This window comes from Oncorhynchus gorbuscha, linkage group LG07, assembly GCF_021184085.1.
Source record: "Oncorhynchus gorbuscha isolate QuinsamMale2020 ecotype Even-year linkage group LG07, OgorEven_v1.0, whole genome shotgun sequence".
Taxonomy (NCBI): Eukaryota; Metazoa; Chordata; class Actinopteri; order Salmoniformes; family Salmonidae; genus Oncorhynchus; species Oncorhynchus gorbuscha.
In genome coordinates this window covers 14,548,620-14,575,688 of record NC_060179.1, presented here as the reverse complement: position 1 = coordinate 14,575,688, position 27,069 = coordinate 14,548,620, and the positions used below count along the sequence as shown (strand labels likewise).

Below are 27,069 nucleotides of genomic sequence, written 5' to 3'. Positions count from 1 at the left end.
ATTTCCAAAGTTGGAATTCAGAGTTGGGTGACCGTTCAAATCGATTTTTCCCAGTCGGAGCTCGTTCTTTTTCGAGTTCCCAGTTGTTTTGAACGCAGAATAATCCCAGACCCACTTTTCCTCGGCACCTAGAAAAGTTTTCTCTCTACAAACGAATATGTATTTAATATACCGTGTATTGCCGAATTTCCGCGACCCGGAAATAATGTTTTAGTGTTGCTGACGAGACGCTGATGTGCCACACACCCACTGACTGAGGAAGGCGTAGATGAAACACTATCACCTCCCTCCTTTGAGCTGTCAGTTGACAGCGCAACACCGAGCCGGAAGCATCCTAGGAAATAACACAGATTTGATAAACCGTAGATTTTAGATTTCTCCTCTTTGTCACTGCAATAACGTTTGGGACACTAGCATATTTTTGGGGGCTGACCAACGAACGCGTAAGAAACAGAAAATCTAAAAAGACTGACTAGCTTTCTAGTTTAGCAAGCTATCGTTAGCTTTGGCCAGTGCAGCCGCTGCTCTGCAACAGCTAGCGAAGGACGGAGTGTTTAGCAGGCAGGCGAGCTCCGTTGAAATCTAAAACCCAAGGCAAAAAATTGGAGTATCTAGCTAATACAGAAAAGACTACAGTTGTTTTTGATTGCTCGCTAGCTAAATGCAGAGTGTAGGTGATCATTGAGAGGCTACTCTCCCAGCTCCATAACGAACTGTCACTGACTGGGTGATATCCAGCCAATTGCCACTAAAGATGGCTACAGCGAGCAGCATTGCCGCATCTATTGCGAGCAAGACGAAGAAAAAACACTTCGTGGCTCAAAAAGTGAAGCTCTTCCGAGCCAGCGACCCTCTGCTCAGTGTCCTCATGTGGGGAGTCAACCATTCGGTGAGTCTGTCCATTGGGGTTTGGTTAGTGGTGGTCAAATCGATGTTTTCATGCCCCTTTACTACTAAACATAACGTTAAACTAGCTAGAAATAGTGTCAACTATGTGTCAAAGTGTGATTTGACTTGACAGACTCGAGACTGTCAGGCGCAAATCAGGGATGACGGCTAGCAGTAGTTATCGTCCTGGCAATGCAAATTTGCACCTTATCGCAACAGGCTTGATTTTAAATTCCACTTGGCAACAATTCACTTCGAACTAGTTAATTAATTAGCCTTTCAGAGGGTGTTGGATAGATTGTCTGTAGTGTCTCGATTCTCCATTACTTGCCACACTGACTTTGGTCAATGTGAATTGCTGATAGAACAGTTGTAATAATAATAGTCAACTCTGCACTCTTGATGTGACATACTACAAGTAGCTTAGTGTGTGGGTGGGTCGTTGGTATAAACTCTCCGAGCTCTCAGGGTCCAGTATCTTGAGAGAACAGATATTCCCATGTCAAGAGAGCTTATCATCGATCCCTTCCTCAATGTCTCTTTCAGTCACTGTGACTGCACAGAAGGCACAGTTAGAGCCATATAGCCTAACATAGGCTCACTGTCCCAATGTTTCATGACATAACATACTCATTTGCATTGGAACTAGAATGTTGTGATTGTTTGGGATACTGAAGTTCCAAACCTCAGTTTGCTGAATTCTTTAGCCTACATCTGAGTGTCTCTTCAATATGAATGATCACCATATTCACCATTCAATTCTCTCTGCAATGCTGCACTGGCCTTTTTTAAAGGAAGAGATGTTTAGTGTACGTGTTATATCTGGCATGCTAAATTGGAGGCTACAGACAAACAGGGGGTTTTAAATAGTGAGCAGAGGTTATTTATTAGCTGGGCCTGAAAGGATTACCCCAGCCAGCAGAGGAAACCAGAGTTTGCTTTAAACAGAAAGTTTTTCCAAGAATAAACCGTGGCTGTGTGTCTAAGAGTGAAGTGTTGGCCAGACAGTGGTGGTCTCTCCCCCCACCCCCCACAAAAGCTTGTGGAAGGTTTGCCGAAACATTTGACTCAAGTTAAACCATTTCAAGGCAATGTTACTGTATGTGTTGTACGTGTAGCATGCCAGATATAACACGTACACTAAACATCTCTTCCTTTAAAAAAGGCCAGTGCAGCATTGCAGAGAGAATTGAATGGTGAATATGGTGATCATTCATATTTAAGAGACACTCAGATGTAGGCTAAAGAATTCAGCAAACTGAGGTTTGGAACTTCAATATCCCAATTGAGGTCAGGGCTTTGTGATGACCACTCTAATACCTTGAGGCACAGTTGTATTTTTGTTTCATCAGACCAGAGGACATTTCTCCAAAAAGTACTATCTTGTCCCCATGTGCAGTTGCAAACTGTAGTCTGGCTTTTTTTATGGCAGTTTTGGAGCAGTGGTTTCTTCCTTGCTGAACGGCCTTTCAGGTTCTGTCGATATAGGACTTGTTTTACTGTGGATATAGATACTTTTGTACCGGTTTCCTCCAGCATCTTCAAAAGGTCCTTTGCTGTTGTTCTGGGATTGATTTGCACTTTTTGAACCAAAGTATGTTCATCTCTAGGAGACAGAACGTGTCTCCTTCCTGAGCGGTATGATGTCTACGTGGTCCCATGGTGTTTATACTTGGATACTATTGTTTGTACAGATGAACGTGGTACCTTCAGACGTTTGGAAATTGCTCCCAAGGATGAACCAGAGGTCTACATTTTTTTTCTGAGGTCTTGGCTGATTTCTTTTGATTTTCCCATGATGTCAAGCAATGAGGCACTGAGTTTGAAGGTCGGCCTTGAAATACATCCACAGATACACCTCCAATTCACTCAAATTATGTCAATTAGCTGATCAGAAGCTTCTAAAGCCATGACATAATTTTCTGTAATTTTCCAAGCTGTTTAAAGGCACAGTCAACTTAGTGTATGTAAACTTCTGACCCACTGGAATTGTGATTTAGAAGTGAAATAATCTGTCTGTAAACAATTGTTGGAAAAATGACTTGTCATGCATAAAGGAGATGTCCTAACGGACTTGCCAAAACTATAGTTTGTTAACAAGACATTGGGGAGTTGTTGAAAAACGAGTTTGAATGACTCCAACCTAAGTGTATGTAAACTTCCCACTTGTATCTCAACCAGCGTGTCCCTACCACAACACTTTAGCCCTACATTAAATTCTATCCCAGTGGTAGTTTCCTTCGCCAGGCTTGTCGTGACCACACCTTGGACTGGAATACTTATGTTAGCTCCAGAGAGGGCTGGCTCAGTGGGCTTATGTGGTCCTCTTTAGTCTCAGACAGTATCTGGGTTTGATTCCCAGCCAGCTAGCCCTAGCCAACATGTCCAAACCTTTTGTGTTGTTGCATTGCCTACCACTCCACAGGGTGATTGATAGAATAGTTCTATGCCAGAAGCTGCTTGTTTTCCAGGTACCCACCTCCTGATCACCAGTCTCTTTCTTGTGGACTTTTCAACACTGCACTAACTGATCAGTTTAGAGTCTTTCTTTCCGTACTGCTTAACCACTAGTTATTTTATTTGGACTATAAAATGTTTTCAGTGTGAACTTAAACAACTAAAACCACATGTAAAGTATGTTGTTTACATCAACAACCACCAAAATACAAACTAGACAGGCAGAATCTAAAATGTAAAGAATGTCATGGCATGGAGCCCCCATTTAATTTAGTTATAATTTGAGTCCCTCAGATAGCATAAGAGAACAATCTCTCAGCACCATGACAAAATGGGTAGATTTTCAGTAAATTTGCTTTAAAACAGCCAAATCCTGCCTCTGTGGCCAAGAGGAGGGTCTGTAAAACGTTCAGTCGGAGACCACTCCATTGGCCACGCTCACTACCCCTACCCCTCCAACGCTAACTTTGCCACCTCTGCTATAAAATAAAATAAATCCTAGGGGAAACACTGTATTGAGGGTAATAGTTGAGGTTCTTATATAATTCTGGTTGGAAAAAGCCTGCTGATTGTGTGAGAGCTGCTGTCTTTCCCCAAGTTTGAGTAGGGGTCAGATGGAATGTCTGCTAGCGACAACACTGGAATGGAGAGAGGGGGAGGCCTGACAATGTGTACACACACACACACACACACACACACACACACACACACACACACACACACACACACACACACACACACACACACACACACACACACACACACACACACACACACACACACACACACACACACACACACACACACTGAGGCTGGCAAAGAAACAGAACCTTCCTTATCTCCTGAGAGACCCATCAATTAAACCCAGCGCTTTCTGGAAACTCGCCAGCACTCTGCATTCCTGTTGCTGGAACATCAGGACCGACGTAGACAACTCAACTGGTCTAGATGTCCATGGTAGAGAGAAACAGGCGAGTCACTAGATGGCCATGGTAGAGAGAAACAGGGGAGTCACTAGATGGCCATGGTAGAGGGAAACAGGGGAGTCACTAGATGGCCATGGTAGAGAGAACAGGGGAGTCACTAGATGGCCATGGTAGAGAGAACAGGGGAGTTACTAGATGGCCATGGTAGAGAGAACAGGGGAGTCACTAGATGGCCATGGTAGAGAGAACAGGGGAGTCACTAGATGGCCATGGTAGAGCGAACAGGGGAGTCACTAGATGGCCATGGTAGAGAGAACAGGGGAGTCACTAGATGGCCATGGTAGAGAGAACAGGGGAGTCACTAGATGGCCATGGTAGAGAGAACAGGGGAGTCACTAGATGGCCATGGTAGAGAGAACAGGGGAGTCACTAGATGGCCATGGTAGAGAGAACAGGGGAGTCACTAGATGGCCATGGTAGAGAGAACAGGGGAGTCACTAGATGGCCATGGTAGAGAGAACAGGGGAGTCACTAGATGGCCATGGTAGAGAGAACAGGGGAGTCACTAGATGGCCATGGTAGAGCGAACAGGGGAGTCACTAGATGGCCATGGTAGAGCGAACAGGGGAGTCACTAGATGGCCATGGTAGAGCGAACAGGGGAGTCACTAGATGGCCATGGTAGAGCGAACAGGGGAGTCACTAGATGGCCATGGTAGAGCGAACAGGGGAGTCACTAGATGGCCATGGTAGAGAGAACAGGGGAGTCACTAGATGGCCATGGTAGAGAGAACAGGGGAGTCACTAGATGGCCATGGTAGAGAGAAACAGGGGAGTCACTAGATGGCCATGGTAGAGAGAACAGGGGAGTCACTAGATGGCCATGGTAGAGCGAACAGGGGAGTCACTAGATGGCCATGGTAGAGAGAACAGGGGAGTCACTAGATGGCCATGGTAGAGAGAACAGGGGAGTCACTAGATGGCCATGGTAGAGAGAACAGGGGAGTCACTAGATGGCCATGGTTGAGAGAACAGGGGAGTCACTAGATGGCCATGGTAGAGAGAAACAGGGGAGTCACTAGATGGCCATGGTAGAGAGAAACAGGGGAGTCACTAGATGGCCATGGTAGAGAGAAACAGGGGAGTCACTAGATGGCCATGGTAGAAACAGGGGAGTCACTAGATGGCCATGGTAGAGAGAAACAGGGGAGTCACTAGATGGCCATGGTAGAGAGAAACAGGGGAGTCACTAGATGGCCATGGTAGAGAGAAACAGGGGAGTCACACAATGGCCATGGTAGAGAGAACAGGGGAGTCACTAGATGGCCATGGTAGAGAGAACAGGGGAGTCACTAGATGGCCATGGTAGAGAGAACAGGGGAGTCACTAGATGGCCATGGTAGAGAGAACAGGGGAGTCACTAGATGGCCATGGTAGAGAGAACAGGGGAGTCACTAGATGGCCATGGTAGAGAGAACAGGGGAGTCACTAGATGGCCATGGTAGAGAGAACAGGGGAGTCACTAGATGGCCATGGTAGAGCGAACAGGGGAGTCACTAGATGGCCATGGTAGAGCGAACAGGGGAGTCACTAGATGGCCATGGTAGAGAGAACAGAGGAGTCACTAGATGGCCATGGTAGAGAGAACAGGGGAGTCACTAGATGGCCATGGTAGAGAGAACAGGGGAGTCACTAGATGGCCATGGTAGAGAGAACAAGGGAGTCACTAGATGGCCATGGTAGAGAGAACAGGGAGTCACTAGATGGCCATGGTAGAGAGAACAGGGGAGTCACTAGATGGCCATGGTAGAGAGAACAGGGGAGTCACTAGATGGCCATGGTAGAGAGAACAAGGGAGTCACTAGATGGCCATGGTAGAGAGAACATGGGAGTCACTAGATGGCCATGGTAGAGAGAACATGGGAGTCACTAGATGGCCATGGTAGAGAGAACAGGGGAGTCACTAGATTACTTGATTAGATGCAGATCCTCTACCATAGGTCATTCAAATCACAAATTGTGTTTGTGATTTTAAAGCCTCGGCTGTGTGATTGGTGGTAGTGAGTGACAGCAGATAGACATTTCTGTCTATGATGGTTCCCTCTCCACACGGGGGGATTAACAAACTCCGTCTGACACCCAAAGCCTCAGACATTCCTACTCTGTCTTAACACCCTGAGGATATAGGACTTAGTTTAGAGAGAGACACCCTGACTGTTGACATGCAGCTCAGCCGTTTTGCCGTCCAGCAACATCCCAGGCAGGAACCTGTGGCACTCCATCCATGGACAGGAGGTTGAGACATACTGTTTTCTAGAATGTCTGTACACCTCTGGTGAATCATCATCATACATACAGTGAGGGAAAGAAGTATTTGATCCCCTGCTGATTTTGTATGTTTGCCCACTGACAGAGAAATGATCAGTCTGTAATTTATTTGAACAGTGAGAGACAGAATAACAACAACAAAAATCCAGAAAAAAAGCATGTCAAAAATGTTATAAAATGATTAGCATTTTAATGAGGGAAATAAGTATTTGATCCCTCTGCAAAACATGACATAGTACTTGGTGGCAAAACCCTTGTTGGTAATCAGAGGTCAGACGTTTCTTGTAGTCGGCCACCAGGTTTGCACACATCTCAGGAGGGATTTTGTCCCACTCCTCTTTGCAGATCTTCTCCAAGTCATTTAAGGTTGAGGCTGACATTGGCAACTCGAGCCTTCAGCTCCCTCCACAGATTTTCTATGGGATTAAGGTCTGGAGACTGGCTAGGCCACTCCAGGACCTTAATGTGCTTCTTCTTGAGCCACTCCTTTTTTGCCTTGGCTGTGTGTTTTGGGTCATTGTCATGCTGTAATACCCATCCACTACTAGAGGTCGACCGATTAATCGGAATGGCCGATTAATTAAGGCCGATTTCAAGTTTTCATAACAATCGGAAACCGGTATTTTTGGGCGCCGATTTCCTATTTTTTTTAGACCTTTTATTTAACTAGGCAAGTCGGTTAAGAACACATTCTTATTTTCAATGAAGACTTAGGAACGGTGGGTTAAGTGTCTTGTTCAGGGGCAGAAAGAGAGATTTTCAACTTGTCAGGTTCCAATCTTGCAACCGCACAGTTAACTAGTCCAACACTCTAACCATTGCACTCCACGAGTAGCCTGCCTGTTACGCAAATGTAGTAGAAGCCAAGGTAAATTGCTAGCTAGCATTAAACTTATCTTATAAAAAACAATCAATCATAATCACTAGTTATAACTACTGATCCAGTTTAGCAGGCAATATTAACCAGGTGAAATTGTCATTTCTTTTGCGTTCATTGCACGCAGAGTCAGGGTATATGCAACAGTTTTGGCAGCCTGGCTCATTGTGAACTAATTTGCCAGAATTGTATGTAATTATGACATAACATTGAAGGTTGTGCAATGTAACAGCAATATTTAGACTGATGGATGCCAACCGTTAGATAAAATACCGAACGGTTCCGTATTTCACTGGAATAATAAACGTTTTGTTTTCGAAATGATAGTTTCCGGATTCGATCATATTAATGACCAAAGGCTCGTATTTCTGTGTGTTATTATGTTATAATTAAGTATTCCAAAGCAATACCACAACAACAAAAAAGATGGCGTATGAGACAGTCACAGAATGGCACCTGGTCCAGACAGATTAACTCATTATTTGCTCTGTTTAATCGTTGGGCGTCTTTTGAGTTCAATGTCACTACATTATAAAAATGTTATGTTCATTGTTTTGACACAGCCATGTATGCATTCATTTGACTTTGGTCAAAAAAACAATATAACTACAAAACAACAATGATAATCATTTATTTGAAAGGTACATCTCCTGACGAAGTGGATAAATTAAGATTGAGGTCCATTCACAATACAGGTGAATGCATAGCAGGGCTTGACAAAGGTCCGTTGGGGATTTTGGCAATGAGGCCTTTTTATCTACTTCCAGAGTCAGATGAACTGATGCTACCATTGTTATGTCTCTGTGTCCAGTATCAAGGAAGTTAGAGGTAGTTTCGCGAGCCAATGCTAACAAGCGTTGACTGGATTTCTAGCCAATGGTATCTATCCTAGTGACTTTACCCTTCCTTCTTGTACGTACCTCATGATCTGGTACTCCTTGTAAATAGCCCGACGCTTGTGTATTTTATTTTATTCCTCGTGCTGCTATTTCTTTATTTTTAAACTCTATCGTTGGGAAGGACTTGTATGCAAGTCTACAACAGTCATTCATCTTCAGCACATCTATCAGGCCAGTCTCTATCACGGCCAGTCTCTATCGCGCCAGTCTCTATCGCGGCCAGTGTCTATCGCGCCAGTGTCTATCGCGCCAGTGTCTATCGCGCCAGTGTCTATCGCGCCAGTGTCTATCGCGCCAGTGTCTATCGCGCCAGTCTCTATCGCGCCAGTCTCTATCGCGCCAGTCTCTATCGCGCCAGTCTCTATCGCGCCAGTCTCTATCGCGCCAGTCTCTATCGCGCCAGTGTTTTAATTGCTAAATTGTAATTATTTCACCACTATGGCCTATTTATTGCCTTAACTCCCTAATCTTACCTCATTTACACACACTGTATATAGATTTTTTTCTAATGTGTTATGGACTGTATGTTTTTGTTTATTCCACATGTAACTCTGTGTCGCTTTGCTTTCTTGGCCAGGTCGTAGTTGTAAATGAGAACTTGTTCTCAACTAGCCTACCTGGTTAAATAAAGGTAAAATAAAATAAAAATATTCAGCGCATTGGACAGTTAAAAACCATGCTCTCTCCCCCTCGCTCTCTCCCCCTCACTCTCTCTCCTGCTGCCTATTCCTCTGTCCCTCTCCCCCTCGCTCTCTCCCCCTCGCTCTCTCCCCCTCGCTCTCTCCCCCTCGCTCTCTCCCCTCGCTCTCTCCCCCTCGCTCTCTCTCCTGCTGCCTATTCCTCTGTCCCTCTCCCCCTCGCTCTCTCCCCCTCGCTCTCTCCCCCTCGCTCTCTCCCCTGCTGCCTATTCCTCTGTCCCTCTCCCCCCGCTCTCTCCCCTGCTGCCTATTCCTCTGTCCCTCTACCCCTCGCTCTCTCCCCTGCTGCCTATTCCTCTGTCCCTCTACCCCTCGCTCTCTCTCCCCTGCTGCCTATTCCTCTGTCCCTCTCCCCCTCGCTCTCTCCCCTGCTGCCTATTCCTCTGTCCCTCTACCCCTCGCTCTCTCCCCCTCGCTCTCTCCCCTGCTGCCTATTCCTCCGTCCCTCTACCCCTCGCTCTCTCCTGCTGCCTATTCCTCTCTCCCCTTCGCTCTCTCGCCTCTCCCCCTCGCTCTCTCCCCCTCCTCCCCCCTCGCTCTCTCCCCCTCGCTCTCTACCCCTCGCTCTCTCTCCCCTGCTGCCTATTCCTCTGTCCCTCTCCCCCTCGCTCTCTCCCCTGCTGCCTATTCCTCTGTCCCTCTACCCCTCGCTCTCTCCCCCTCGCTCTCTCCCCTGCTGCCTATTCCTCCGTCCCTCTACCCCTCGCTCTCTCTCCTGCTGCCTATTCCTCTCTCCCCTTCGCTCTCTCCCCTCGCTCTCTCCCCTTCGCTCTCTCCCCCTCGCTCTCTCCCCCTCGCTCTCTCCCCCTCGCTCTCTCCCCCTCGCCCCCCTGCTGCCTATTCCTCTATCCCTCTCCCCCTCGCTCTCTCCCCCTCGCTCTCTCTCCCTCGCTCTCTCCCCTGCTGCCTATTCCTCCGTCCCTCTCCCCCTCGCTCTCTCCCCCTCGCTCTCTCTCCTGCTGCCTATTCCTCTGTCCCTCTCCCCCTCGCTCTCTCCCCCTCGCTCTCTCTCCTGCTGCCTATTCCTCTCCCCCTCTCCCCTCGCTCTCTCTCCTGCTGCCTATTCCTCTGTCCCTCTCCCCCTCGCTCTCTCCCCCTCGCTCTCTCTCCTGCTGCCTATTCCTCCGTCCCTCTCCCCCTCGCTCTCTCTTGCTGCCTATTCCTCCGTCCCTCTACCCCTCTCTCTCTCCTGCGGCCTATTGCTCCATCCCTCTACCCCTCTCTCTCTCTCCTGCGGCCTATTGCTCCATCCCTCTACCCCTCGCTCTCTCTCCTGCTGCCTATTCCTCCATCCCTCTACCCCTCGCTCTCTCTCCTGCTGCCTATTCCTCCATCCCTCTCCCCCTCGCTCTCTCCCCCTCGCTCTCTCCCTCCTGCTGCCTATTCCTCTGTCCCTCTACCCCTCGCTCTCTCCCCCTCGCTCTCTCTCTCCTGCTGCCTATTCCTCTGTCCCTCTCCCCCTCGCTCTCTCCCCTGCTGCCTATTCCTCTATCCCTCTCCCCCTCGCTCTCTCCCCCGCTCTCTCCCTCCCTATTCCTCCGCCCTCTCCCCCTCCCTCCTGCTGCCTATTCCTCCGTCCCTCTCCCTCCTGCTGCCTCTCTCCCCCTCGCTCTCTCTCCTGCTGCCTATTCCTCTGTCCCTCTCCCCTCGCTCTCTCCCCCTCGCTCTCTCTCTTGCTGCCTATTCCTCCGCCCTCTACCCCTCTCTCTCTCCTGCCTGCTGCCTATTCCTCCCCCTCTCCCCCTCGCTCTCTCTCCTGCTGCCTATTCCTCCATCCCTCTCCCCCTCGCTCTCTCCCCTCGCTCTCTCCCTCCTGCTGCCTATTCCTCTGTCCCTCTACCCCTCGCTCTCTCCCCCTCGCTCTCTCTCTCCTGCTGCCTATTCCTCCATCCCTCTACCCCTCGCTCTCTCTCCTGCTGCCTATTCCTCCATCCCTCTACCCCTCGCTCTCTCTCCTGCTGCCTATTCCTCCATCCCTCTCCCCCTCGCTCTCTCCCCCTCGCTCTCTCCCTCCTGCTGCCTATTCCTCTGCCCCTCTACCCCTCGCTCTCTCTCCTGCTGCCTATTCCTCTGTCCCTCTCCCCCTCGCTCTCTCCCCTCGCTCTCTCCCCTGCTGCCTATTCCTCTGTCCCTCTCCCCCTCGCTCTCTCCCCCTCGCTCTCTCCCCCCTCGCTCTCTCCCCTCGCTCTCTCCCCCTCGCTCTCTCCCCCTCGCTCTCTCCCCCTCGCTCTCTCCCCCTCGCTCTCTCCCCCTCGCTCTCTCCCCTGCTGCCTATTCCTCTGTCCCTCTCCCCCTCGCTCTCTCCCCTGCTGCCTATTCCTCCGTCCCTCTCCCCCTCGCTCTCTCTCCTGCTGCCTATTCCTCCGTCCCTCTCCCCCTCGCTCTCTCTCCTGCTGCCTATTCCTCCCTCGCTCTCTCTCCCCCTGTCTTTCTGAGCCAGTGACTATGTCTGGGTCTGTGTGTGACGTAAGAGGCTGTTCCTATTAATAGCCACAGGATTGACCTCCAACTATTATGTGGTGAATATGGATGAAGAACAGAATAGATGCGATCTCACAAAGGACCTGGATTCCCCAGGGACCAGCACATTCAGAGTGTGTGGTGTACGTGCGTGTCTTTCCACATGGTCTGTCACTTCTTATGTCTGGGTGGTCGGGTTGGAGAGGGGCAACTTGATGAAGCAGGAGAGGTCGTCTTTTGTGCACAGTTGGGGTCAGGACCTCTGTTGCGCCCTCTACTCGCTTGTGTGTGTGTGTGTGTGTGTGTGTGTGTGTGTGTGTGTGTGTGTGTGTGTGTGTGTGTGTGTGTGTGTGTGTGTGTGTGTGTGTGTGTGTGTGTGTGTGTGTGTGTGTGTGTGTGTGTGTGTGTGTGTGTGTGTGTGTGTGTGTGTGAGACGGGTGTCCACTGTAGCATGGCGTAGAGCAGAGAGAAATAATGTTATGCCAGAGGAGACAAAGACATTGATTTAAAATATAGCTTTAGTCACCAGCAGTAGATATCCTAGTGCCCTTGTTGCCCTGCTTGGCTATCAATGTGTTTACAGTGGTCCTTCAGTAGCTCAGTTGGTAGAGCATGGCGCTTGTAACGCCAGGGTAGTGGGTTCGATCCCCGGGACCACCCATACGTAGAATGTATGCACACATGACTGTAGGTCGCTTTGGATAAAAGCGTCTGCTAAATGGCATATATTATTATTATTATTTATATTACAGTAGGCCCCACCAGAAGTGAATGGTGTGTGTAAAATCACATTTTATTTGTCACATGCACCGAATGCAAAAGGTGTAGACCTTACCGTGAAATTCTTTCTTACAAGCCCTTAAGCAACACTGCAGAATTATTTTAAAAGTAAGACAATATTTGCTAAAAATCTATATACACAGTACCAGTACCATCTATACACAGTACCAGTACCATCTATACACAGTACCAGTACCATCTATACACAGAACCAGTACCATCTATACACAGTACCACAGTATCATATATAGTACCTGGTGGTGGTGGTAGTAGTACCTGGTGGTGGAAGTAGTAGTACCACGTGGTGGTGGTGGTGGTGGGGGTAGTGGTAGTAGTACCTGGTGGTAGTAGTAGTACGTGGTGGTGGTGGTGGTAGTAGTAGTAGTACCTGGTGGTGGTAGTACCAGGTGGTGGTGGTGGTGGTGGTAGTACCAGGTGGTGGTGGTGGTGGTAGTACCAGGTGGTGGTGGTGGTGGTAGTACCAGGTGGTGGTGGTGGTGGTAGTACCAGGTGGTGGTAGTAGTAGTACCAGGTGGTGGTAGTGGTAGTACCAGGTGGTGGTAGTAGTACGAGGTGGTGGTGGTGGTAGTACCAGGTGGTGGTAGTGGTAGTACCAGGTGGTGGTAGTGGTAGTACCAGGTGGTGGTAGTGGTAGTACCAGGTGGTGGTAGTGGTAGTACCAGGTGGTGGTGGTGGTAGTACCAGGTGGTGGTGGTGGTGGTGGTACCAGGTGGTGGTGGTGGTACCAGGTGGTGGTACCAGGTGGTGGTGGTGGTACCAGGTGGTGGTGGTGGTACCAGGTGGTGGTGGTGGTACCAGGTGGTGGTGGTGGTACCAGGTGGTGGTGGTGGTACCAGGTGGTGGTGGTACCAGGTGGTGGTGGTAGTACCAGGTGGTGGTGGTGGTACCAGGTGGTGGTGGTGGTACCAGGTGGTGGTGGTAGTACCAGGTGGTGGTGGTGGTGGTAGTACCAGGTGGTGGTGGTGGTAGTAGTACCTGGTGATGGTAGTAGTACCTGGTGATGGTAGTAGTACCTGGTGGTGGTAGTAGTACCTGGTGGTGGTAGTAGTACCAGGTGGGGGTAGTAGTACCTGGTGGTGGTGGTGGTGGGGGTAGTAGTACCTGGTGGTGGTGGTGGTGGGGGTAGTAGTACCTGGTGGTGGTGGTGGTAGGGGTAGTAGTACCTGGTGGTGGTGGTGGTAGTACCTGGTGGTGGTGGTAGTACCTGGTGGTGGTGGTAGTACCTGGTGGTAGTAGTAGTAGTAGTACCTGGTGGTGGTGGTGGTAGTAGTAGTACCTAGTGATGGTAGTAGTACCTGGTGATGGTAGTAGTAGTAGTAGTACCGGGTGGTGGTGGAAGTAGTAGTACCGGGTGGTAGTAGTAGTACGTGGTGATGGTGGTGGTGGTAGTAGTACCTGGTGGTGGTGGTAGTAGTACCTGGTGGTGGTGGTAGTAGTACCTGGTGGTGGTGGTAGTAGTACCTGGTGGTGGTGGTGGTAGTAGTAGTACCTGGTGGTGGTGGTAGTAGTAGTACCTGGTGGTGGTGGTAGTAGTAGTACCTGGTGGTGGTAGTAGTAGTACCTGGTGGTGGTAGTAGTAGTACCTAGTGGTGGTAGTAGTACCTGGTAGTGGTGGTAGTAGTACCTGGTAGTGGTGGTAGTAGTACCTGGTGGTAGTGGTAGCTGGTGGTGGTGGTGGTGGTAGTGGTACCTGGTGGTGGTGGTAGTAGTGGTGGTGGTGGTGGTGGTAGTGGTACCTGGTGGTGGTGGTAGTAGTGGTACCTGGTGGTGGTGGTAGTGGTACCTGGTGGTGGTGGTAGTGGTACCTGGTGGTGGTGGTAGTGGTACCTGGTGGTGGTGGTGGTACCTGGTGGTGGTGGTGGTAGTGGTACCTGGTGGTGGTGGTGGTAGTGGTACCTGGTGGTGGTGGTGGTAGTGGTACCTGGTGGTAGTGTGTGTGTGTGTGAGTGAGAGACGGGTGTCCACTGTAGCATGGCGTAGAGCAGAGAGAAATAATGTTATGCCAGAGGGGACAAAGACATTGATTTAAAATATAGCTTTAGTCACCAGCAGTAGATATCCAAGTGCCCTCGTTGCCCTGCATGGCTATCAATGTGTGTACAGTAGTGTACAGTAGGCCACACCAGAAGTGAATGTTGTGTGTAAAATCACATTTTATTTGTCACATGCACCGAATGCAAAAGGTTACCTTACCGTGAAATTCTTTCTTACAAGCCCTTAAGCAACACTGCAGAATTATTTTAAAAGTATGACAATATTTGCTAAAAATCTATATACACAGTACCAGTACCATCTATACACAGTACCAGTACCATCTATACACAGTACCACAGTATCATATATAGTACCTGGTGGTGGTGGTAGTAGTACCTGGTGGTGGAAGTAGTAGTACCACGTGGTGGTGGTGGGGGTAGTAGTAGTAGTACCTGGTGGTAGTAGTAGTACGTGGTGGTGGTGGTGGTGGTAGTAGTAGTAGTACCTGGTGGTAGTAGTAGTACGTGGTGGTGGTACCAGGTGGTGGTGGTACCAGGTGGTGGTAGTAGTGGTGGTACCAGGTGGTAGTAGTAGTGGTGGTAGTAGTAGTACCAGGTGGTAGTAGTACCAGGGGGTGGTAGTAGTACCAGGGGGTGGTAGTAGTACCAGGGGGTGGTAGTAGTACCAGGTGGTGGTGGTAGTACCGGGTGGTGGTAGTACCGGGTGGTGGTGGTGGTAGTACCGGGTGGTGGTGGTGGTAGTACCGGGTGGTGGTGGTGGTAGTACCGGGTGGTGGTGGTGGTGGTGGTGGTAGTACCGGGTGGTGGTGGTGGTGGTGGTAGTACCGGGTGGTGGTGGTGGTGGTACCGGGTGGTGGTGGTGGTAGTACCGGGTGGTGGTGGTAGTACCAGGTGGTGGTGGTGGTGGTACCAGGTGGTGGTGGTGGTGGTAGTAGTGGTAGTACCTGGTGATGGTAGTAGTACCTGGTGATGGTAGTAGTACCTGGTGATGGTAGTAGTACCTGGTGATGGTGGTAGTACCTGGTGATGGTGGTAGTACCTGGTGATGGTGGTAGTACCTGGTGATGGTGGTAGTACCTGGTGATGGTAGTAGTACCTGGTGATGGTAGTAGTACCTGGTGGTGGTGGTGGTACCTGGTGGTGGTGGTGGTGGTACCTGGTGGTGGTGGTGGTAGTACCTGGTGGTGGTGGTGGTAGTACCTGGTGGTGGTGGTGGTAGTACCTGGTGGTGGTGGTAGTGGTACCTGGTGGTGGTGGTAGTACCTGGTGGTAGTGGTACCTGGTGGTGGTGGTGGTGGTGGTAGTGGTACCTGGTGGTGGTACCTGGTGGTGGTGGTAGTGGTAGTACCTGGTGGTGGTAGTGGTAGTACCTGGTGGCGGCGGTGGTGGTGGTGGTAGTAGTAACTGGTGGTGGTAGTAGTACCTGGTGGCGGTGGTGGTAGTAGTACCTGGTAGTGGTGGTGGTAGTAGTACCTGGTAGTGGTAGTAGTAGTACCTGGTGGTGGTAGTAGTAGTAGTAGTACCTGGTGGTGGTAGTAGTAGTAGTAGTACCTGGTGGTGGTAGTAGTAGTAGTAGTACCTGGTGGTGGTGGTGGTGGTGGTAGTAGTAGTAGTAGTAGTAGTAGTACCTGGTGGTAGTAGTAGTACCTGGTGGTAGTAGTAGTACCTGGTGGTAGTAGTAGTACATGGTGGTGGTGGTAGTAGTAGTAGTACCTGGTGGTAGTAGTAGTAGTACTTGGTGGTGGTGGTAGTACCTGGTGGTGGTAGTAGTAGTAGTACCTGGTGGTAGTAGTAGTAGTAGTAGTACCTGGTAGTAGTACCTGGTGGTAGTAGTAGTACCCTGGTGGTGGTAGTAGTAGTAGTACCTGGTGGTGGTAGTAGTAGTAGTACCTGGTGGTGGTAGTAGTAGTAGTACCTGGTGGTGGTAGTAGTACCTGGTGGTAGTAGTACCTGGTGGTAGTAGTAGTACCTGGTGGTAGTAGTAGTACCTGGTGGTAGTAGTAGTACCTGGTGGTAGTAGTAGTACCTGGTGGTGGTGGTGGTAGTAGTAGTACCTGGTGGTGGTGGTAGTAGTAGTAGTACCTGGTGGTGGTGGTAGTAGTAGTAGTACCTGGTGGTGGTGGTAGTAGTAGTAGTACCTGGTGGTGGTGGTAGTACCTGGTGGTGGTAGTAGTAGTAGTACCTGGTGGTGGTAGTAGTAGTACCTGGTGGTGGTGGTAGTAGTAGTAGTACCTGGTGGTGGTGGTAGTAGTAGTACCTGGTGGTGGTGGTAGTAGTAGTACCTGGTGGTGGTGGTAGTAGTAGTACCTGGTGGTGGTGGTAGTAGTAGTACCTGGTGGTGGTGGTAGTAGTGGTGGTGGTGGTAGTAGTGGTAGTACCTGGTGGTGGTGGTAGTACCTGGTGGTGGTAGTAGTAGTAGTACCTGGTGGTAGTAGTAGTAGTACCTGGTGGTAGTAGTGGTAGTAGTGGTAGTAGTGGTAGTAGTGGTGGTAGTAGTACCTGGTGGTAGTAGTAGTAGTACCTGGTGGTAGTAGTAGTAGTAGTAGTAGTAGTAGTAGTAGTAGTAGTAGTACCTGGTGGTAGTAGTAGTAGTACCTGGTGGTGGTAGTAGTAGTAGTAGTAGTAGTAGTACCTGGTGGTGGTAGTAGTAGTACCTGGTGGTGGTGGTAGTACCTAGTGGTGGTAGTAGTTGGGGAGCCAGATAATTGGGTTTGGGAGCCAGATAATTGAACTCTACACTAATAATGGGGTGATCCGTGTTTCTCTTAACATGGTAATCACTGAAATTAGACTGAATTATTCACCACCACCACCACCATAGGCTGGGCTGTCGTCTTGTGAGAGGAATGTTACTGTTACTATCGGGGTGCAGAAGACGTAAGGTACTCAGACAGATTTCAAAGTGTTTACCCTATTTGATTCATCACATGTAGTTGTTCCAAGACAGGTTAGTTCACCGTTTTTTATAACCACTAACTGTGCATTCTGCGTCCTTTCATGGGATTGCCCTGATTTGTACGTAGTTCCACCAATGAAATGTGCTGGATCTGGGTGTGCTTACTAGCCTGAACCATTGAGGTGTCATCCGGTTTAGAGCAGAATATCTATGTCACTGCTGCTAGGATAGATTGCATAACTGGTCAACTTTCTGAATCTGTCCCTTTTTCTAGTCGCACATCAGATGAGTCACTAAGCACCAGCTGCTCTCGTAGGACTGTGACTGTATGGAAATGTCTATCCTACAGGTAACTGCCAAAATGAAAGGTACACTGACACAGTGTCTTAATTGGGCGTTGGGTCACCACGGGCCAGAACAGCTTCGATGGACCTTGGCATAGATTCTTCAAGTGTCTGGAACTCTATTGGAGGGATGCGACACCCTTATTCCACAATCAATTCTGTTCCTTTGTTGTTGATGGCCGGTGGAAAACGCTGTCTCGGAATCCCTCCAGAATCTCCCAGAAGTGTTCAATGGTGTTGAGATCTGTTGACTGACACGCGCACAAACGCAGGCAACTTTAAACCAATGATTTGTTAACACTAGATGACTGATAAGGGGGTGCTGTGTTCAAGCCAATGTGCCTCCATCTTAGCATTCCTTCTCCATTGTAAAAAATATTTAGGGACTTATAGAAATGCATTTATTAATGTCTACAATCATTTTTGGCAAGTATATTCTATTACAGACATCTTAATACATGTTTTAATCTTCAAAGATTTTACTGAGTTACAGTTCATATTGTTATTTTATTTAACCGTTATTTAAAAAGTTAGGATCGTGGATCAGAAAACCAGACAGTATCTGGTGTGACCACCATTTTACTCTTGCAGAGTGACACATCTTCACATAGAGTTGATCAGGCTGTTGATTGTGGAATGTTGTCCCACTCCTCTTCAATGGCTGTGTGAAGTAGGAACTGGAACACGCTGTCGTACACATCGATCCAGAGCATCCCAAACATGCTCAATGGGTGACATGTCTGGTGAGTATGCAGGTCATGGAAGAACTGGGACATTTTCAGCTTCCAGGAGTTGTGTACAGATCCTTGTGACATGGGGATGTGCATTATCATGCTGAAACATGAGGTGATGGCACCACAATGGGCCTCAGGATCTCGTCACGGTATGTCTGTACATTCAAATTGCCATCTATAAAATGCAATTGAGTTTGTGGTCCGTAGCTTGTGCCTGCCCATACCATAACCCCACCGACACCATAGAGCACTCTGTTCACAACGTTGATATCAGCAAACCACTCGCCCACTAAACGCCATACACGTGGTCTGATGTTGTGAGGCCGGTTGCGCGTACTACCAAATTCTCTAAAATGACATTGGAGGCGGCTTATGGTTGAGAAAAGAACATGCAACAGCTCTGGTGGACATTCCTGCAGTCAGCATGCCAGTTGGACGCTCCCTCTAAACTTGAGACATCTGTGGCATTGTGTGACAAAACTTCACATTTTAGAGTGGCCTTTTATTGTTCCCGGCATGCAGTTTAATCAGCTTCTTGATATGCCACACCTGTCAGGTGGATGGATTATCTTGACAAAGGAGAAATGCTCACTAACAAGGATGTACACAAAATGTGCATGACATTTTGAGAGAAATAAGTTTATTGTGCGTATGAAAACTTGTTTTATTTCCGTTCATGAAATATGGGACCAACACTTTAAATGTTGATTTTTATGTTTTGGTTCATTGTATATTATGTGAGCTAAACATATTGTTACTGTCCCCACGACAACAGCAAATATACTTAAATGCATGTAATTTTGTCCTTCATTGAAATAGTGTAGAATTCCATTCATTCCTATGGAGGACTGCTCCTACTAAGGAGTACCAATATGGCTGACTGATGGATTCAGACCCTCTCAATGGCCAATACATAGCATAAGAGAACCTGGGGTTTAAATTACATCGTTGCTTTACACATCACTGCGTGTCGGTCGGAGAGCTGCGTGTCGGTCGGAGAGCTGCGTGTCGGTCGGAGAGCTGCGTGTCGGTCGGAGAGCTGCGTGTCGGTCGGAGAGCTGCGTGTCGGTCGGAGAGCTGCGTGTCGGTCGGAGAGCTGCGTGTCGGTCGGAGAGCTGCGTGTCGGTCGGAGAGCTGCGTGTCGGTCGGAGAGCTGCGTGTCGGTCGGAGAGCTGCGTGCGTGTCGGAGAGCTGCGTGCGTGTCGGTCGGAGAGCTGCGTGCGTGTCGGTCGGAGAGCTGCGTGCGTGTCGGTCGGAGAGCTGCGTGCGTGTCGGTCGGAGAGCTGCGTGCGTGTCGGTCGGAGAGCTGCGTGCGTGTCGGTCGGAGAGCTGCGTGTCGGTCGGTCGGAGAGCTGCGTGCGTGTCGGTCGGAGAGCTGCGTGCGGTCGGTCGGAGAGCTGCGTGCGGTCGGTCGGAGAGCTGCGTGCGTGTCGGTCGGAGAGCTGCGTGCGTGTCGGTCGGAGAGCTGCGTGTCGGTCGGTCGGAGAGCTGCGTGTCGGTCGGTCGGAGAGCTGCGTGTCGGTCGGTCGGAGAGCTGCGTGTCGGTCGGTCGGAGAGCTGCGTGTCGGTCGGTCGGAGAGCTGCGTGTCGGTCGGTCGGAGAGCTGCGTGTCGGTCGGTCGGAGAGCTGCGTGTCGGTCGGTCGGAGAGCTGCGTGTCGGTCGGTCGGAGAGCTGCGTGTCGGTCGGTCGGAGAGCTGCGTGTCGGTCGGTCGGAGAGCTGCGTGTCGGTCGGGTCGGAGAGCTGCGTGTCGGTCGGTCGGAGAGCTGCGTGTCGGTCGGTCGGAGAGCTGCGGTCGGTCGGTCGGAGAGCTGCGTGTCGGTCGGTCGGAGAGCTGCGTGTCGGTCGGTCGGAGAGCTGCGTGTCGGTCGGTCGGTCGGAGAGCTGCGTGTCGGTCGGTCGGTCGGAGAGCTGCGTGTCGGTCGGTCGGTCGGAGAGCTGCGTGTCGGTCGGTCGGTCGGAGAGCTGCGTGTCGGTCGGTCGGTCGGAGAGCTGCGTGTCGGTCGGTCGGTCGGAGAGCTGCGTGGTCGGTCGGTCGGTCGGAGAGCTGCGTGGTCGGTCGGTCGGAGAGCTGCGTGTCGGTCGGTCGGTCGGAGAGCTGCGTGTCGGTCGGTCGGTCGGAGAGCTGCGTGTCGGTCGGTCGGTCGGAGAGCTGCGTGTCGGTCGGTCGGTCGGAGAGCTGCGTGTCGGTCGGTCGGTCGGAGAGCTGCGTGTCGGTCGGTCGGTCGGAGAGCTGCGTGTCGGTCGGTCGGTCGGAGAGCTGCGTGCGTGGTCGGTCGGAGAGCTGCGTGCGTCGGTCGAGAGCTGCGTGTCGTGTCGGTCGGAGAGCTGCGTGCGGTCGGTCGGAGAGCTGCGTGTCGGTCGGTCGGAGAGCTGCGTGCGTGTCGGTCGGAGAGCTGCGTGCGTCGGTCGGAGAGCTGCGTGTCGGTCGGAGTCTGTCGTGTCGGTGGAGAGCTGCGTGCGTGTCGGTCGGAGAGCTGCGTGCGTGTCGGTCGGAGAGCTGCGTGCGTGTCGGTCGGAGAGCTGCGTGCGTGTCGGTCGGAGAGCTGCGTGCGTGTCGGTCGGAGAGCTGCGTGCGTGTCGGTCGGAGAGCTGCGTGCGTGTCGGTCGGAGAGCTGCGTGCGTGTCGGTCGGAGAGCTGCGTGTCGGTCGGAGAGCTCGGTCGGTCGGAGAGCTGCGTGCGTGGTCGGTCGGAGAGCTGCGTGCGTGTCGGTCGGAGAGCTGCGTGCGTCGGAGAGCTGCGTGCGTCGGAGAGCTGGTCGGAGAGCTGCGTGTCGTGTCGGTCGGAGAGCTGCGTGCGGTCGGTCGGAGAGCTGCGTGCGGTCGGTCGGAGAGCTGCGTGTCGTGTCGGTCGGAGAGCTGCTGCGTGTCGGTCGGAGAGCTGCGTGTCGGTCGGAGAGCTGCGTGCGTCTCGGTCGGTCTGAGAGCTGCGTGTCGGTCGGTCGGTCGGAGAGCTGCGTGTCGGTCGGTCGGTCGGAGAGCTGCGTGTCGGTCGGTCGGTCGGAGAGCTGCGTGTCGGTCGGTCGGTCGGAGAGCTGCGTGTCGGTCGGTCGGTCGGAGAGCTGCGTGTCGGTCGGTCGGTCGGAGAGCTGCGTGTCGGTCGGTCGGTGGAGAGCTGCGTGTCGGTCGGTCGGTCGGAGAGCTGCGTCTCGGTCGGTCGGTCGGAGAGCTGCGTGTCGGTCGGTCGGAGAGCTGCGTGTCGGTCGGTCGGTCGGAGAGCTGCGTGTCGGTCGGAGAGCTGCGTGTCGGTCGGTCTGTCTGAGAGCTGCGTCGGTCGGTCGGTCGGACTGAGAGCTGCGTGTCGGTCGGTCGGTCTGAGAGCTGCGTCTCGGTCGGTCGGTCGGACTGAGAGCTGCGTCTCGGTCGGTCGGTCGGACTGAGAGCTGCGTCTCGGTCGGTCGGTCGGACTGAGAGCTGCGTCGTCGGTCGGTCGTCGGAGAGCTGCGTGTCGGTCGGTCGGTCGGAGAGCTGCGTCGGTCGGTCGGTCGGTCGGAGAGCTGCGTCTCGGTCGGTCGGTCGGTCTGAGAGCTGCGTCTCGGTCGGTCGGTCGGAGAGCTGCGTCTCGGTCGGTCGGTCGGAGAGCTGCGTCTCGGTCGGTCGGTCGGAGAGCTGCGTCTCGGTCGGTCGGTCGGTCTGAGAGCTGCGTCTCGGTCGGTCGGTCGGAGAGCTGCGTCTCGTCGGTCGGTCGGTCGGAGAGCTGCGTGTCGGTCGGTCGGTCGGTCGGAGAGCTGCGTGTCGGTCGGTCGGTCGGTCGGAGAGCTGCGTGTCGGTCGGTCGGTCGGTCGGAGAGCTGCGTGTCGGTCGGTCGGTCGGAGAGCTGCGTGTCGGTCGGTCGGAGAGCTGCGTGTCGGTCGGTCGGAGAGCTGCGTGTCGGTCGGAGAGCTGCGTGTCGGTCGGTCGGTCTGAGAGCTGCGTGTCGGTCGGTCTGCTGAGCTGCGTCTCGGTCTGTCTGAGAGCTGCGTCTCGGTCGGTCGGTCTGAGAGCTGCGTGTCGGTCGGTCTGAGAGCTGCGTGTCGGTCGGTCTGTCTGAGAGCTGCGTGTCGGTCTGAGAGCTGCGTCTCGGTCGGTCTGAGAGCTGCGTCTCGGTCGGTCTGAGAGCTGCGTCTCGGACGGTCGGTCGGTCTGAGAGCTGCGTCTCGGTCGGTCTGAGAGCTGCGTCTCGGTCGGTCTGAGAGCTGCGTCTCGGTCGGTCTGAGAGCTGCGTCTCGTCTCTGAGTCTGCGTCTCGGTCGGTCTGAGAGCTGCGTCTCGGTCGGTCTGAGAGCTGCGTCTCGGTCGGTCTGAGAGCTGCGTCTCGGTCGGTCGGACTGAGAGCTGCGTCTCGGTCGGTCGGTCGGACTGAGAGCTGCGTCTCGGTCGGTCGGTCGGACTGAGAGCTGCGTCTCGGTCGGTCGGTCGGACTGAGAGCTGCGTCTCGGTCGGTCGGTCGGTCTGACTGAGCTGCGTCTCGGTCGGTCGGTCGGACTGAGAGCTGCGTCTCGGTCGGTCGGTCGGACTGAGAGCTGCGTCTCGGTCGGTCGGTCGGACTGAGAGCTGCGTCTCGGTCGGTCGGTCGGACTGAGAGCTGCGTCTCGGTCGGTCGGTCGGACTGAGAGCTGCGTCTCGGTCGGTCGGTCGGTCTGAGAGCTGCGTCTCGGTCGGTCGGTCGGTCTGAGAGCTGCGTCTCGGTCGGTCGGTCGGTCTGAGAGCTGCGTCTCGGTCGGTCGGTCGGTCTGAGAGCTGCGTCGGTCGGTCGGTCGGTCGGTCTGAGAGCTGCGTCTCGGTCGGTCGGACTGAGAGCTGCGTGTCGGTCGGTCTGAGAGCTGCGTCTCGGTCGGTCTGTCTGAGAGCTGCGTCTCGGTCGGTCTGAGAGCTGCGTCTCGGTCGGTCTGAGAGCTGCGTCTCGGTCGGTCTGAGAGCTGCGTCTCGGTCGGTCTGAGAGCTGCGTCTCGGTCGGTCTGAGAGCTGCGTCTCGGTCGGTCTGAGAGCTGCGTCTCGGTCGGTCGGTCTGAGAGCTGCGTCTCGGTCGGTCGGACTGAGAGCTGCGTCTCGGTCGGTCGGTCGGACTGAGAGCTGCGTCTCGGTCGGTCGGTCGGACTGAGAGCTGCGTCTCGGTCGGTCGGTCGGACTGAGAGCTGCGTCTCGGTCGGTCGGTCGGACTGAGAGCTGCGTCTCGGTCGGTCGGTCGGACTGAGAGCTGCGTCTCGGTCGGTCGGTCGGACTGAGAGCTGCGTCTCGGTCGGTCGGACTGAGAGCTGCGTCTCGGTCGGTCGGACTGAGAGCTGCGTCTCGGTCGGTCGGTCGGACTGAGAGCTGCGTCTCGGTCGGTCGGTCGGTCTGAGAGCTGCGTCTCGGTCGGTCGGTCGGACTGAGAGCTGCGTCTCGGTCGGTCGGTCGGTCTGAGAGCTGCGTCTCGGTCGGTCGGTCGGTCTGAGAGCTGCGTCTCGGTCGGTCGGTCGGTCTGAGAGCTGCGTCTCGGTCGGTCGGTCGGTCAGAGAGCTGCGTCTCGGTCGGTCGGTCGGTCTGAGAGCTGCGTCTCGGTCGGTCGGTCGGTCTGAGAGCTGCGTCTCGGTCGGTCGGTCTGAGAGCTGCGTCTCGGTCGGTCGGGTAGCGGTGTGTCGGTCGTTCAGAGAGCTGTGTGTCGTTCAGAGAGCTGTGGGTCTGTCTGTCAGAGGGTGTTATGAGTGAGAGCGAGAGAGAGCGAAGCATCCGTGTGCTGACTGAGTTCCTCTCCCACTTCCTGTCCACCGGGGCACGGAGCTTGCTCACTCCGCTCTGTGTCGGAAACACCAGACTGTCACCAAGGCGACGACGAACAGGAAGTGGCACTGTGAAAGTTGGCCGGGCTGAGCGAGTGAAAGAGAGCGAGATAAGAGACTGACGTTTGGAGTCATCATCAGAGGAGGAGATTAAATGCAACATGAACATGAGGCCTGCAGTCGTCAGCACTTTGCTTCACTCAGTTGATTTGAACAAGCCAAGGAATACAGTGACTACGATGCGTCCCAAACAGCCCTCTATTCCCTTTTATATTTCACTTCTTTTGACTTTGCTAGGGCCCATAGGGCACTGTAAAGGGGATAGGGTGCCATTAGGGACACAACCATAGTCCGGCCCCGTTGGGCTACTCATCCTGGAGGTCTGGAGAATGCTGTTCTCTGTGGTTCTCTTCATTCTGAGCTAAATCCTGTCTGACTGAACAGATGAATGCGTCATGATGATATAATTCTACAGAGAGATTAGTAATCCTGCTTCCTTAAGGGGAGAGATTTGTAGTCTGTCACAGTCAGCCCCCAGAATACATCGCTGCTACTTCCTGCCACTGTGCTGTCCTCCTGAAGGTTGGCCCAGTGCCATGTGTGTGTGTGCAGGGCATTGTCTTCTCTCCTGCCTCTGTACTGCGTGTGAAACAGAGCTTTGTGATGTGGTGACGTCTCCTGAAGTACTCAGGATGCATCAGTCTCTGCGTGACGTTGTTGCCTGGCACCCCACATCACTGAATGTCTGTCTCTCTCTCTCGCTCTCAGTAGTCGCTCTCCTTAACATCCAAGTTCCATCATCAAGTTTCTGCCCCCTTCTGAAGTCCACTTGCTTCCTTTCCTTGTCTCCTTCCGTCTTGTACCAGATACTGGTTAAGCTGCAGCCTCAATGGTTATCTCTCTCTCTCTCTCTCTCTCTCTCTCTCTCTCTCTCTCTCTCTCTCTCTCTCTCTCTCTCTCTCTCTCTCTCTCTCTCTCTCTCTCTCTCTCTCTCTCTCTCTCTCTCTCTCTCTCTCTCTCTCTCTCTCTCTCTCTCTCTCTCTCTCTCTCTCTCTCTCTCTCTCTCTCTCTCTCTCTCTCTCTATCTCTCTCTCTCTCTCTCTCTCTCTCTCTCTCTCTCTCTCTCTCTCTCTCTCTCTCTCTCTCTCTCTCTCTCTCTCTCTCTCTCTCTCTCTCTCTCTCTCTCTCTCTCTCTCTCTCTCTCTCTCTCTCTCTCTCTCTCTCTCTCTCTCTCTCTCTCTCTCTCTCTCTCTCTCTCTCTCTCTCTCTCTCTCTCTCTCTCTCTCTCTAAATGCTTTATTGGCATGAATGGGTAGTTTGGTTGTTCATGTCATTTCAGCAAACCATGACCATCTCAGATTGTTCTAAAATCATTCCTGTAGTTCTGTAGAAACTGCTGACATTAGCATTCCTGCAACATTATTTTGTTGAAGTATCATTTTATCTCTGAGAAATTAAGCTGATTGATTGCACCCAAGTTAATCATTTTAATTTATAGGATTCATATTATATTTAATAAATATAATACCTAACATCCAATTTCAACACTTTTTTCCTGAGTAATCCAAAGAAACTCAAAACCCACCGACCCTCCAGTCCCCAGGCCAATCCCACCCGACCCATCCTACTATGTGGATAACATTTTTTGTTTTACGTTTAAGAAACCCCCCAACCTCAGAATTAAAGGGATAGTTCACCCAAATTACAAAATGACACATTGGTTTCCTTACCCTGTAATTAGTCTATGGACAATGTATGACAGCAGACCACCCTGCATCCCACTGCTGGCTGGCTTCTGAAGCTAAGCAGGGTTGGACCTGGTCGGTCACTAGATAGGAGACCAGATGCTGCTGGCTTGCTTCTGAAGCTAAGCAGGGTTGGACCTGGTCGGTCACTAGATAGGAGACCAGATGCTGCTGGAAGTGGTGTTGGAGGGCCAGTAGGAGGCACTCTTTCCTCTGGTCTAAAAAAAATATCCCTATGCCCCAGGACACTGCCCTGTGTAGGGTGCCGTCTTTCTGATGGGACGTTAAACGGGTGTCCTGAATCTCTGTGGTCACTAAAGATCCCATGGCACTTTTTGTATGTGTAGGGGTGTTAACCCTGGTCTCCTGGCTAAATTCTGATACCATCATGGACACCTAATCATACACAGCTTACAATTAGCTCATTCATCCCCCTCTCCACTGTAACTATTCCACAGGTCGTTGCCATAAAGGAGAATGTGTTCTCAGTCAACTTACCTGGTTAAATAAATCAAATCCATGCTTTGGTTTAGTTTCCCTGTCCACTGTTTCAAATGCTAACCTTTTAGCATGTATGGCACAAATCCAATGCAAGTCAATGGTAGCAATGTTAGCATATCAAAATCCTCTATAAATAGATTCATTGAGTTACACTTTTTTTTAATGCTAATATTATGTTTCTAACAACAGAAACAATTTCAGAACAATCTGAGATGGTGGTGTCAATCCTCTTTGCCACTGTTGCCAAAGCAATGTATATGAAGTATGATATAAATTAACTATGTTTGAGCAATAATGGTACTGTATATTCTCAGTCAGAAGACTGGACACACCTACTCATTCAAGCGTTTGTCTTTAGTTTGACTATTTTCTACATTGTAGAATAATAGTGAAGACATCAACACTATGAAATAATACGTATGGAGTCATATCAAAACATATTTGAGATTCTTCAAAGTAGCCACCCTTTGCCTTGATGACAGCTTTGCACACTCTTCACATTCTCTCAACCAGCTTCATGAGGTAATCACCTGGAATGCATTTCAGTTAACAGGTGTGCCTTGTTAAAAGTTGTGGAATTTCTTAACTTGTTTGAGCCAATCAGTTGTGTTGTGACAAGGTAGGGGTGGTTTACAGAAGACAGCCTTCATTTGTAAAATTCGAAGTCCATATTATGGCAAGAATCACTCAAATAAATGAAGAGAAACGACAGTCCATCATTACTTTAAGACATGAAGGTCAGTCAATACGGAAACATTTTGGAGTCGCAAAAACCATCAAGCGCTA

General features: G+C 51.6%; 1 protein-coding gene across 5 annotated transcripts in view; it reads left to right on the top strand.

The window, feature by feature from the left end:
• Nucleotides 1-279: 279 nt before the first annotated feature.
• Nucleotides 280-27,069, top strand: part of LOC124039506 (phosphatidylinositol 5-phosphate 4-kinase type-2 alpha-like) — a 48,962-nt gene continuing 22,172 nt past the window's right edge. For 4 of the 5 annotated variants that reach the window (XM_046355538.1, XM_046355539.1, XM_046355537.1 and 1 more), the window contains exon 1: nucleotides 280-889. In XM_046355538.1, the coding sequence (XP_046211494.1) occupies nucleotides 755-889 (135 nt within the window). In that variant the 5' untranslated portion in view covers nucleotides 280-754. The remainder of the gene's footprint in view (nucleotides 890-27,069) is intronic. The other variant, XM_046355540.1, reaches the window with a different exon arrangement.